General features: G+C 40.3%; 2 protein-coding genes across 5 annotated transcripts; both read left to right on the top strand.

Moving 5' to 3' along the window:
- Positions 1–2: 2 nt before the first annotated feature.
- ccdc77 (coiled-coil domain containing 77) lies at positions 3–6,397 on the top strand. Of its 4 annotated transcripts, none has more exons than XM_050072524.1 (12): positions 3–83; positions 2,146–2,194; positions 2,509–2,695; positions 2,814–2,956; positions 3,486–3,582; positions 4,343–4,433; positions 4,544–4,635; positions 4,829–4,977; positions 5,202–5,460; positions 5,556–5,681; positions 5,805–5,957; positions 6,091–6,397. In XM_050072524.1, exons 2-12 carry the CDS (start codon positions 2,160–2,162, stop codon positions 6,235–6,237), a joined length of 1,479 nt encoding a protein of 492 aa, XP_049928481.1. In that variant the 5' UTR covers positions 3–83; positions 2,146–2,159; the 3' UTR covers positions 6,238–6,397. The 4 variants fall into 4 exon arrangements, with proteins under 4 accessions (XP_049928481.1, XP_049928483.1, XP_049928480.1 ...); XM_050072526.1 differs by having other exon boundaries at positions 23–106; positions 4,547–4,635; XM_050072523.1 differs by having other exon boundaries at positions 23–106.
- A 712-nt stretch (positions 6,398–7,109) lies between these two features.
- hdhd5 (haloacid dehalogenase like hydrolase domain containing 5) lies at positions 7,110–13,037 on the top strand. The gene is made up of 8 exons (XM_050072527.1): positions 7,110–7,719; positions 8,164–8,379; positions 8,469–8,581; positions 9,104–9,197; positions 9,279–9,312; positions 9,426–9,600; positions 9,683–9,871; positions 11,439–13,037. The coding sequence occupies exons 1-8, from the start codon at positions 7,609–7,611 to the stop codon at positions 11,857–11,859; spliced, it is 1,353 nt and encodes a 450-aa protein (XP_049928484.1). The 5' UTR covers positions 7,110–7,608; the 3' UTR covers positions 11,860–13,037.
- Positions 13,038–13,040: the final 3 nt, after the last annotated feature.

The following is a 13,040-nucleotide window of genomic DNA, read 5'->3' as shown; positions in this document are numbered from 1 at the left end:
CCACGAAGAAGAAAAAGAGGCGTAGACTTCCGGGTTTCAAAAGCTTGATAGCAACGAACAACTCTGCTGCCCTGACCAAAGAGGTGTGTGTTTTGGGAAACTGTGGGTATGTAAAATGTACTAGTATGTAAGTAAAAACACCAGAGATAGAATTATTATAACTATATTGCTACACTGTTATTTGGTGACTTTATGTTCGCTAAATCTGTAGTTTAACTATCAGCATATCATGACAGAGACAAACGTTATATTTGCAAAGGGAATGGAAGTGTTTATTTTGTGTTTCTCATATAGTGACGCTACAACTTCTGTGTACACAACTGAGTTGAGTTGTCTTTTGGCTGAATATGTGTTTAGTGCAACTTCTAAGCTTAGTAGACTTAGTTTTTAAACGTCCCGCTCCCCCTGGCGCCCAACCCATGGCAACTGAAATACACGGTGGACATCAGGTTGTTTTGTACTGTGTGTGTTACACATTTTACCAACTTACCTGTTACTTGTCCTGTACAGACCATAACCTAACAGCTATATCCAGACACCTCTTCGGGATTATTGGCAAATCCCACCAAGAATTGTTTAGTTATTATATTCGTTTATTCAGTGTTTTATAACATAAAATACTGATCAAAAATAGTTTAGAATTAAAAATATTATGGATTTCCTTGGAACTCAAGTGATATTTGTTACAGCTGAGACTACACATCACTGATTTAGCAAGATGAAACAAAGAAAATGCATAAAACAAGAACCTATAACAATCTTAATGAGTATAAAAGATGGCAACCGTCTTGTAAGGGACTGTTCTTTACTTGTCAAAAGAAGGGATGGCTTTATTTTGTTTTGTTTTTTATTTATTTTTTAACCCTCCTCCTCAAAGCTACAGATATTTTCCTTGAGCTTCCCAGAGTGACTTGCAGAAAATACATGACCCTCCCACCATCTTAAATTAGTTGTCAGATATTTAAAACTAAAAGTTGAAGAACAAATTCTGGAGTTTAAAAACCCTCAGTTTCCCACTCTTGTTGTGCATACCTGTTAGTCAGTGCAAACTCTTTTTGCCAAATTTTAACAAGGTGTACCTGACACCTCTCTCATATATATTGTTTTTCTTCTTCTTGTAATGTTCTTTTGGTTATGCCACTCTCTTCATTGTTGGCCCTGCGGTGCTGCTATTGTGGCTATTGACCTGTTGCACACTTTGATACGTTCGTACTCGCACTTCAGTTTTTATTTGCAACAGTTTAATTTGCACTACTGTATTTTATTTGCACTACTTATATTACAGTTTTTATTGCACTTTTTATGATTATTTCCTGGGCTAGTACAACCTTAAGGATCTTTTATTCTTTTAGCCCTACCTGTTATGATGAAGATGATGTATTCATTTCAACCAGTAGTCCTGATTGCACAATTATGTTATTCAAATCTGCGTCTTGCTGTACTACAGCGTTGTCTACTGTGTGTCTTGTTTGTATATGATCGTTGTATCTGCCATGCAGCTATGTCGCACTATGTGCCCAAAACAAATTTCCCGTTTGGGACAATAAAGAGATTTGGTTATGTTTTTTTTCATCTTTTTCTTTTTTTTTTTAGAGGGAAACGTTGGTTGTTCATGATGTGTCCAGAAATGTCAGAAATTTTAAAATCTAACTATCATTTCTGTTTTTCTGTTGTAAATGATATAATTTTGGTGATTTTTAAAGAAAACATACTTTCCAAACCCACCAGTGGGCAATTTTTGAAGGCATGTTTTCTTTAAGAATTGTCAGTAAAATAAATACAAAATACAACCATTTAATTTTGTGCCCCTCCCCAAAGCCAAACTAAAGAGGAGGGGGTGCTAAAAAAATATTTGACATGCCTCCCCCTTTTTTGCACCACCCCGTTTCCTCTCATAAATAACAAACCCTAATATTTAAATATTCAGCTAATAACAATTTCTCACAGGGGCACCCCCTAGATGACATCTCTGTGTTAACATGTGTATTCTATGCAAAGCTGGCTCCTGCTCACCTTACTTGATATGCACATCTTTGTCTGTGTGGCTTCTTGGTATTGAGTTGGCTACAGAATTCTTCAACTTCCAATATCAAAACTTTTTTTAGTATTAGTGACAGCCACTTATCTTTTCACCTTTGTTTTCAGTGTTTTGTGCTGAGATGGGATCTCCAACAAAAGATGCAACACCACACAGGTAAGATTATGTAGTCAACACACAGGAGGACACACAGTTTTTTGTGGTCTGTCTGCAAGAGAAAATTTGTTGTAGCACTGAGAGTGTGCATTGTGATAAGGACGTAATGCTTTTAACTGTAATCTCCCTGAATGAAGCTTAGACTTATAGTCTGGTTCCCTACTCTTACAGTCCTAAGTCTGATTATCCCGCATGGATTTAGTCTCACTCAATAAGTGGGTTTAACTGCCTGGGCAATCATTCAGTACCGCTGCTTCTAAAATTTGCTGCAAATATATACTGCTTATGCACAGGACTTTTTTTATTTACTTCAGAGCCAACAGACGTACCCCTGGTCGAGAGCCTGACTCCCCACTTCCCCCCATCAATGAGCGGCTGGCTTACCTGCGTCCTTCCAGGGAGCTACTGGAGTTCTACAGACAGAAGATCGCCCAGTTTGACGGAGAACACGAGGAGCTGCTGCAGATGCTGGAGAAGTACAAAGGCATCACAGAGGACCAGGTGAGACGCAGCTAGGAGTCGTATGTGATTGCTTTGTATGTAACGTTGCTTTTCAGGTATGGGAGGGTATATTTGCTGGTTTTAATTGATCTCGTCTCCATCTTTAATATCCTCTCAGCATAAACTACAGTGGGAGGTACGACAGCGCGAGGGAGAGATTGCAGAGCTGCAAAATGCACTGAGTGACATGCAGGTCTACCTTTTCCAAGAGAGAGAACAGTCTCTTCGGCTTTATGCAGAAAATGACCGACTTAAGATCAGGTGGGTGCATGGTTAATGATGAAACCAGCAGATATTTTAACATGTTAGCACAGGTGTAATTAATAACATTAATTAGGGCTTGCTTTCCATTTAGGTGTTCCAGATCCATGACTCTGCTATAATACATGTTTGATCACTGACAGGGCGCACTGGGACACTTAAATGGAATGGAGTCATCAATAATATTTGTAGTTATACCTGTGCTTGCTGATATTAGAAATCAAAATGCCTGCTGTGTAAAAAAGGCTTATTAGATATTAATAGTAATAGGTTGCTGGGCTATGGGACAAGCTATATTATTTCTGAATATTTAAAGTCCTTACACATGCCTATGGTACATCCATACAGGTGTTTTACTTGCCTGATCAGACCTCTTCACAAGGATGTGTAGGCATGCACAGACTAATAAGATCTAATCAGCCTGTGTGGGCGTGCAGGGCCTTGAATATGTGTTGTCAGTATTGTATTATCATTTTTTTTCCTTAGCACTTCTGTATGAAGCTATCTAACTTAAGTCACTGTTGCACAGAGAGTTGGAGGACAGGAAGAAGATCCAGCACCTTCTTGCCCTTGTGGGTCCTGACGCAGGAGAGATCACATATTTCCACCGGGAACCTCCTCACAAGGTACACGTTTACTTTATCATCAATCTCTGAACCCATCGACTATCAGTCTTACAATGATTAGCCTCCGGGGGCAACAGCGAGTATTTCAACCAATGTGTTCAACCCCTCTTGCTTTCCATATGGGCCTTTTATCGGCATGTGTTTGGTCAGTACTACTCAGAGTATAAACAGAAACCAGAAAGCTTCAGATATCAAAATCATGGCCCGTTGCATTCAGATTTTGCATACATATGCAGATATCTGTTTATAGAGATAACATCCTGACTTGTAACACACAGGTGCAATTAACCACCCTATAAATGCATGTACACCTACATGGAATAGAGACAGTGTTTATGTGATTAGTTACACCTGTATTTTCCCAAATATCTACAGTGGAAAAAAGTTGACTAACCCATCACATCACCCCAATCTCATTTTTCTACATTTCGAAACAGATTTTTCATTGAGTGTCATTACTGTACTTTGTTCCACATAAAAGCAAACTGATGAGGGAATACTCATTGCTTATTTCTACCATTTACCTGTGCTGTATAGAGCCTATAAATTGTTCCCACAGACATTTGCATGCACATTTGAATGACTCAGTCACATTTATCAATTACAATAAAACTAGAACAAATATGAAAGTTTTCTCTTTCTTTGTGGGTTAACAAAAAATGAGTTTATTCAAATGTGAAATCAGTGGTGTGTGCCAGGAAAAAAGACAAAGATAAAATCAATGTTTTGAAGATGACTGTATATCATCACTGTATTTCAGGTCACTGTCACACAGAGGAACGTTGAGTCCAGCTTGGAGGAACATCTCAATCTCAGGCCAACAAAGTTAAGACCTGCTTCAACCAGGAAAGGTTTGAAAACATTTTTTTGCAAATGCCTTTTCTACATTTATTATTATTTTCATTTTGTCTAATGATTAAAGAAATATTTCCGTGTTGATGTCTGTTCATGTCTGTTTCAGCAGAGAGTAGCAGGAGAACAAAATCAGCAGACGGGGTAAATGGAGAGAGCCTGGAACAATACAAGAACGATAACCAGACGTTGTTACTACAGGTAGGTCCAGGTGTCCACTTCCTGAATGCAGGTAATGGGATTTATGTGCTGGAATCTCTCACAAATATACTTACACATCACAAGTCAATAGTCCTTTTTATGACCGAAATGTCCAACAAATGGATGTTTCTCCTGTCTCCATGGTTTTGGTGATGAGTGCTTCAAGCTATTATTTTTGTGGGTGATGTTTCAGGTGGAGGCTCTGCAGGCTCAGATGGAGGAACAGACCCGTCTGGCTAAAGAGCAGGTAGAGTCTCTGCTGGAGGATCGACGGATTAAAACAGAGGAGGCACAGGCACAACGGCAGAGAGATGAGGAGCGAATCACAGCTCTGACTGACAAGTGAGTCTGTGTTTTTTGTTGTTCACCACTACTGTACTACCTACAGCTGAGTGTATTTTAGGAATGGTGTTCTTTCAACACCCTCTTTCATGTTATGAAAGATGGATCATGACTTATTTTACATTTCTCTGTGGTTATACTCATCACTTTTAATGATAATAAATCTGTTCATTAGCCTCACTTCAATGTGTAACTCGCCATTCTTCTCACATGTGACCCCTCAGGCTCCAGCGAACCCAGAACCTGTTGTATGAGAGCACCAAAGATTTCTTACAGCTAAAGTTTGACACACGGACTCATGAGAAGAGCTGGATGGTGGAGAAGGACCGGCTGCTGAGGGAGCTGGACACCTGCCACAACCGTCTGAGGAAGACTGGGTCTGCTGGTGCAGAGCCGGGCCGAACGTGGCAGCCCAGCAGCAGCACAGCCCCGCTTCTCCGGCTTCAGCCAGAGATACAGAAGACACACAAGGAGGAGCTAAAAGTAATATTTGTTCATTTTTTTCTGAAGACAATCTTTCCTGTTTTTTATTTTATTTATGTTTTTTATGTACTTTATAAATTAATCTATGTCATCAGGCAATGCAGGAGGATCTGAAGCAAGCCCACCGTCTGGCAGAGATGTACAGGGAGCAGTGTACTGCAATGGAAACAGAACTGTGCCAAATCAGAGAGGAGGGTGATGTGGGCAGGGAAATATTTAAGGTACCACAGTTGGACCAGTGCTTATGTCTGTAAAATCTTCATACATATCTCTGATTGATTGTTTATATTTTATGGCGAGCCTCAAGTTTCTCGTCACTGATATCTTCATCTTTATGTGTGCAGGAGCGTTCAGACAAAATGGCCAAGCGTCTTCAGCTGATGACTCAGCGTTATGAGGCGCTGGAGAAGAGGAGGGCCATGGAGGTGGAGGGCTTCAAGACAGACCTGAAGAACCTCAGGCAGAAATTCAAGGATGTAGAAAAACAACTCCTCAAGGTCATTATTCCCTCCTAAAGAAAAATACAAAGAGAAATAGTTTCACGATTGCGGCATTCAGCCTTGCTTGCTGCTGATATTGTGGTTAATATTTATCCCGTTTAACCTGATGTATATGTATCCACTGTTTCAGGTTACTCTGAATATTGGGCCCAATCAGGACTTAGCCATTCTGCATGAGGTACGTCAGACCAACAGCAGGACGAAGAAGGTTCAGGGTGAGCTGATGGCGCTGAAGGCTAAGATCTATGGACTGGAAAATGAGCTGAGATTCAGCTGAGGACTGGACTGTGCTGTTTACGTTCTGCATATAGAGGACAATCTATGTGGGGTTTGTCCCAGTTACAAATGTCTGTGCTACTGTGTGTATCACTGAAATGTATAGTTAATGTTATGTATGATTTGTACTTTGGCCTAATAAAGATGTTTTGCTACAGTGATTTTAAATGACTGACCACCCAGTTGTTTACTTGAATTAATTCTACACACAACGACAGGCTTTTTCACAGCAGACATGAATGATGGATCTGTTTTATTCAAGTGTCCAACTAAGCAGTGACAGTGTGATGTGAGTTGGCATGTACAGTATGAGGACCCTCAAACTGAAGCATCTACATGTTAAATTCAGCCATCACTCATTTTATTATTTACATCTGTGCTTTTTCTAACATTACAGTAACATGTCAAATCAGGATGTCTGGAAATACTTAGTAATCAGTTATAACATTATATCATGGTGTTAACTACAAATAATAACCTGTTACCTGTCAAAAAAATGGCACAACTTTCATCAGGGAAAAAGTTTTGTCTGAATTTCCTTCACTTAAGCCTTTAACTAGCTCTGACTTTCCAAGTATAGGTCTAACACTCTTTCTTTTTACACTTCACGCTACTCTTTTAATATTTTAACTCTTTTAACATATTGTATTTTACTTGATTTTATGATTTATACTTTTTATTTTTACTTATGATGTCTATTTTCAAGTGAAGTCTCACTGCTTATAATGCCCTTATTGTAAAGCACTTTGTGCTGCATTTCTTGTATAAGAGGTGCTTTATAAATACTAAAACATACTAATATATAAACTATGTAGGTTATAAGAGTTAACAGGAAAACCAGCATGTGTGAAATAGCCCCAGTAAACCACAATTACAATCAATTTCACCTGACTTTATTTTCATTTATGAATATTACTACAATACACTCAAACATAATGTATTATGACATCTTACATACGTCTAAGTTATGTTTATAATATTGAAATCAAAAGCGTTCATGTTTGAAATGTTGCAGTTAAGTTTCAATTAAGAATAATTTAGTAATTGATTCAGTTTCAATTCTACAAAAACTGCAATCATGAACAAGCCCAAGTGTTTCCGGTATGTAAACGGAACTGCGCATGCTCATATTGTGTAGTCGGAGGTTGCTGTTGCTGTGTACTGTATGGAGGCAGCTTCACCAGCAGCATGAGGAGATAGTACAGAGTTAAGTATTGACCGGCTCGTATTGTTTGACATACCATGACCCATTTCTTCAGCCGCCACATTTGCTAAGTAGACAGTTACCGATAGCTTAGCTAAAGCTAAAGCTAGCTCAGCTTTGTGTGTTGTTTACCCGGCTTCTATACGCAAGTGCCTGGACTGTGGAGAAATGCAGAGAGTGAGGTCCTTAAAAACCGGTTGGCAGCTGCTGAAAACAAGCTGCGAAGGAGCTGCAAAACTGGTTGTCACCTCGCCTTCGACCTCACGAAATTATAGCCATGTAAGTGAATGCTTTATTCAAACTATTTAAATGAACACAGAGGTGAATGGAGAGTTAAGAAAACGACGTGTACTGTTTGTCTTTATCACAGCTGGCTGTTTCACTTTATGTGTCCACTTTGAATGAGAAGAAATGTAACTGCAGGAAAGAAACACGCTGAAGCTAATCACAGCACACACTGTTGATGACCTCACTGTTGTGTTTGGCACACCACACATTTACAACCTCAGTTATTACTATCTTATTCACACTGTTCACTTATCAGTGAGTTATCTGCTCCTATAAAACTGGTGTATAATTTATATACTCTGGGAACAAAGTCTCAATTCAGTTCACTGTGTCTGAAGTGAAGAGATTATGACAAGTGCTCTGCCTGTAGTATCACAGCGAGTTAATGAACACCCTATGTTTTTATCTTGCACATGCCACCTCTCTCTGGCCCAGCTCCCTCCTCAGGGCTCCGGCTCCTTCGGGCTCCTCTTTGACATAGATGGGGTGCTGGTGCGGGGCAGGACGCCAATCCCTGGAGCCAAGCAGGTCTTCAGGAACCTGGTGGACAGCAATGGGAAATACAAGGTGCCTGTGGTGTTTGTCACCAATGCTGGGAATTGCATGAGGCAGACCAAAGCAGAGCATCTGTCAGAAATGCTTGATGTAGAGGTAAAGTGGACATTTAACATCATTAACTTGCACCTCAGCTTGATTTGTTTTGTGTTTTGATCTCTGATATTGATCTTTTTTCCCCTCAGGTGTCTCCAGACCAGGTGATGCTGTCCCACAGTCCTTTGCGAATGTTTACCCAATTCCACAAAATGCGCGTGCTGGTGTCGGGACAGGGTCCTGTGGAGGAGGTCGCTCACAAGTATCCTGTCTTAAATCAGGGACTCAGCAGGGGTTTCTGGACTCTCTTTGGATGTTGACCTTAGAAGGTTGCATGTTCTGTTGATTCAGTTTATTTTTGTTCACATTCCACTTTGTTATCAGTTTTTAATCTGTGTGCCCTTTGTTCGTTTTGCTATCCGACTGTCTCAGTGAGGCCCTTTCATAGATTTCTTACACTGTTTTTATCTGTCATGAGGGATTTTCTGTTTTTCCCGTGTAGGGTTTGTCATTCATTTAAGACGTGTGGATGTTTGAAGCCTTGGATTTCCATTCTTGCTTTCTTTTCTGAACAAATCTCAGAATAACCCACCAATAACTTCCCAATGTATAGAGAAATATATTAGTTTATACCTCAGGAAACAAATTACAGAATGAAACATTCCCATTGCAAGCAGGTGCTATCTGTGATTCTTTTGTTAGACAAAAGCATTTCCTTCATGTGTGTGTTTTGTGTCTCATCATTTTCATCACCTTTGTTTGACTTAAATCCACCAAACTTCAGCCTGGGTTTTCAGGATGTTATTACCATAGATATGCTCAGGGAGGCATATCCTCTTCTAGATGTCGTCGATCACGACAGAAGGCCCAAAGGCAGTGTAAGTACTATTAATATTGGAGCCAGTTTATGTTCAGTTACAGATGAGACATCTTATCAATTCGTGTATGATGTCTTACAGATTCCCCCCACCAAAGGCTTACGGCCAATAGACGGTATGTGTACACACGCATTCATTGTAGCTTTAAGTGTAACGCTTAATAATTATGAAATCAGGTACAGTATGGCTGGCTTTTTTATTATTTCCGTCACCTGTTTGTTGCTATAGCTGTCATCTTATTTGGTGAGCCAATCAGATGGGAGACCAACCTCCAGCTTATTGTTGATGTGCTCCTGACAAATGGAAACCCAGAAAATACCTGGAGTTCGCAGCAGTACCCTCACATCCCCGTCCTGGCCTGTAACATGGACCTGCTGTGGATGGCCGAGGCGAAGAATCCAAGGTACAGTATGTGTGGGTGTCAAAAACACACACCCTTAAACATTATTAAAAGTGTTATTATACTGAACGTCCCTGTTTCGTAGGTTTGGTCACGGTATGTTCCTGGTGTGCTTGGAGAGCTTGTATAAGAAGATCACAGGCAATGAGCTGAAGTACGAGGCTCTGATCGGGAAACCCAGCGTGGTGACTTATAACTACGCTGAGCTGCTGATTAGACAGCAAGCTGAGACACTTGGCTGGAACACACCTGTGAAGAGGCTGTATGCTATAGGGTGAGCGACTCAGTCAACTCTGGATTTTTAATCCCACATTTGACACTTAAAGCTGTAGTTGGTCATTTTAAGAAAAATAACTTTTTGTTAGATCTACTGACATGACATTGACACAGCGGTACAAGGCAGATAATACGTGAAGAAAATCATGTCCCTCTGTCTATGATTCTTCTGCCTTGTAGAGCTTGTAATGGTATTACCGCACATGAATGAAAACAACCAATCAGAGCTGAGGAGTCTCTAATGCAGCTGTCAGTCATATATCATCATATATCAGTCACAGCTTGTGACCCAGCTGGACACCAATGTCGTTAGATGTTGATAGCTGGTTGAATTTAAGTTGTGACGTCGGATGACCAAAACCTAACGTCAGGACAATGTCTAATGCCGACGTCAATTTGACATAGAATACTGACCACATACATTAATTTCTTAATTTTCCATAACCACGTATCCTGTTGGGGGTTGCGGAGGGTCTGGAGCCTATCCAGGTACACAGGTTGCCAGACTATCACAGGGCTAACACATAGAGACAGGCAAACATTCATGCTCACACACACACTGACTCCTATGGCAAATACAGAATCACCAGTTAACCTGACGTGCATGTCTTTGGACTGTGGGAGGAAACCGGAGTAAACCCACACTGACAAACTCGGGTGACAATGCTAACCATTACACCACCATGCTGCCCAATGACCACATATGAGGTTGATATTTTGTTAGTTTGTGCGTTCTTAAGGAATTGAAATCCAACATCCATACGTCTTATGCAAACTTCATCATAATGTAGAATAACAACAGTTAGTTGTAAGGTATAGAGAACAAAACACAACGTCTGCAAAACGTCATAATGTAAACGTCCACACATGAACTTCTGATGTCATTAGACATTTAAAATATTGCCGACCCCATTTTCATTGCAACCAAAATTTAAATTCTGTCTGACATAAGAGTCCAGCATCTTTCTGACATCATGCTGACGTCTGGTGCCAGCTGGGGAACTGCGGTCAAACTGTGAAACTAGTTGATCAAATATGAATTGTATTACTACATTGCCTATTCGTCGCCTCAGATATATAAACATTTTAGTGTACTGTTTAGCTATAAAATGAGAAAGCTTTTGACCCAGCCACCATTTTGGAAACAGTGGAGCCGAACACACAGCCTGGAGCAAAACCTTCTCATTTTACAGCTTAACAGTACACAAACGTACGTTTCTGAAAACATTTTAGGACAGAAATAGGCAACACAGAACAGAATCTGGATTAATATTTGATCAGAGCTGCCTAGTTTGACTGCAGTTCACGAGCTGTGATTGACATGATTGACAGCTGTGTTACAAACTCCCCGACTCTGATTGGTTGTTTTCCATGAGCTGCGGTAGAGCCTATCTGTCTCTGACAGCTTTAAAAGTTATGACTAAGTTATAAACACTTTAACTATTTATAAAGGTTACCAACTTCATCTTTAAGAATTTTGCTGTTTGTCCTTTTGTCTAACACAAAAACTTTGATTTGAAGTAAAAGCTCCTTTTAATGTGTTGTCACTCCATCTCTTTTTATAGTGATAACCCCATGGCTGACATATACGGCGCCAACCTCTACAACCGCTACCTTCAGGCTTCTCGGCGCACCAAGGCCCAAATGCAGGCAACGAGTGGCGGAGGAGGTGTAGATCCCTTGGCAGAAACCGTAGATGCCCAAAAAATGACATCATCAGAACTAGGCGGAGCGTCAAGTGTGTTCGGGGCAGAGGAGGACCTCCCAGAGGGGTGCAGCTCCATGTTGGTGTGCACGGGAGTATACAGCAGAGACCAGCAGGAGCTGCCCTCGGACACAACGCACACTGTTACAGAGCAGCAAATCTTCCACGGTCACAGGGACTTCCGCTTTGACCCCGTCCTCTTGCAGCCGTCCTTTGTGGTGCAGGATGTGAAGGAGGCAGTGGAGCTGGTGTTTCAGCAGGAAGGCTGGCCTCTGGAGTAGGATGAGTGGCTCTCAAACTGTGGCTTCATCTCACAGCCGTCCAGTGAACAGCTCTAACGACCCTTAACTGGTAGTATAAAAAAACTAGAGTGTTTTGTTTGTTTATGCCCCTGATCATCACAGGGGAGGTGTGGCTGTTTCAGTGGCTTGTTGTTCTTAGAGATTTTTATAAAGTGCCACAGAATAAGCTACAAAAAGCAATAAAAATGCAGTTTTAACACTAGATGTAGGAAAGTTACACCCATTTGAAATCAGTCATGCACACACACACATCATTGTTTCCAACGGCACTATGTACTACCTGTATATGTCAAGTTTATCTACTGCTTCTTGTGTCTTTTCTTGCCTTTGTATGACAGTCCGTATCAGCTTTCTCTTTTTTAACGCTCATGGATTAAGAAGTGTCTGGGTGTTGAGTTACATGTATTTTTACTACACTCTGACTTTTATGGAGAATCTGTAAGTTCATGGGTGAGAGTTAAAAGAGAGTTACACCTTAAACTGGATAATGTTCAGATCGATTTAGAGAGAGCTCTATAAAAACACATCTGCCGGTTCACCTGTGACATATTGTGACATATTGTCCAGATAAAGATGGATTTTATTCTTCGCACAACTTTCTACCTAACTGGATCATCTTGCCTTTTTAAAATGCACCCCCACCCCAGCAGGTCTTAACTAGTCCAGTCCTGGTGTTTGTTTTTACTGCTGTCATATTTCAGCTTGAGTTGTTTTTAAGGTAGGGTGAATGCGTAACCACTAATGCCAATGAGATTAAGTTGCCAGGTTTAATTTTAGTACCTCATTGGTTTTGATTTTAAGCTCAATCATGTGTAGGGTAATTTTATTTTAGTATTAATTTGTAAAAACTGTTAGAACGATACAGAATGATACCACAGTTTCAACAGGAATGGAAAAAAGGTGCTATTTTTCTGTTAAATGGTTAAATAATGAATGTTTTACATGCGTCTGTAAAAGAGGACTTTTGTGGGAGGAAAGACTGTATTTGCAGTTGCAGCACCATCGAAAATTATACAAATTGCTGGTTTGTTATATTTGTAACTGACAGGTCTCACTAAATGTGATTTGCAAACGACTTAAAATGTACGTTAAAACTGTGGTAATGTACTTGAAAAAGCCATACTGTGCAAAGGAACGATTAAAAAGGATGAAAAAGACAC

This window comes from Epinephelus moara, chromosome 20 (assembly GCF_006386435.1).
Source record: "Epinephelus moara isolate mb chromosome 20, YSFRI_EMoa_1.0, whole genome shotgun sequence".
NCBI classification, from domain to species: domain Eukaryota; kingdom Metazoa; phylum Chordata; class Actinopteri; order Perciformes; family Serranidae; genus Epinephelus; species Epinephelus moara.
The sequence above is the reverse complement of the archived record's forward strand: the minus strand, read 5'-3'. Positions and strand labels throughout refer to the sequence as shown.

Bases quoted from the DNA above. Each gene is read 5' to 3' on its own strand.
- ccdc77 (XM_050072524.1), top strand. From the start codon at position 2,160: ATGGGATCTCCAACAAAAGATGCAACACCACACAG. The intron at 2,195-2,508 runs GTAAGATTATGT...TATTTACTTCAG, and splicing joins AAAGATGCAACACCACACAG to AGCCAACAGACGTACCCCTG. The intron at 4,978-5,201 runs GTGAGTCTGTGT...GTGACCCCTCAG, and splicing joins ATCACAGCTCTGACTGACAA to GCTCCAGCGAACCCAGAACC.
- hdhd5 (XM_050072527.1), top strand. From the start codon at position 7,609: ATGCAGAGAGTGAGGTCCTTAAAAACCGGTTGGCAGCTGCTGAAAACA. The intron at 9,198-9,278 runs GTAAGTACTATT...GATGTCTTACAG, and splicing joins ACAGAAGGCCCAAAGGCAGT to ATTCCCCCCACCAAAGGCTT. The intron at 9,601-9,682 runs GTACAGTATGTG...CCTGTTTCGTAG, and splicing joins GCCGAGGCGAAGAATCCAAG to GTTTGGTCACGGTATGTTCC.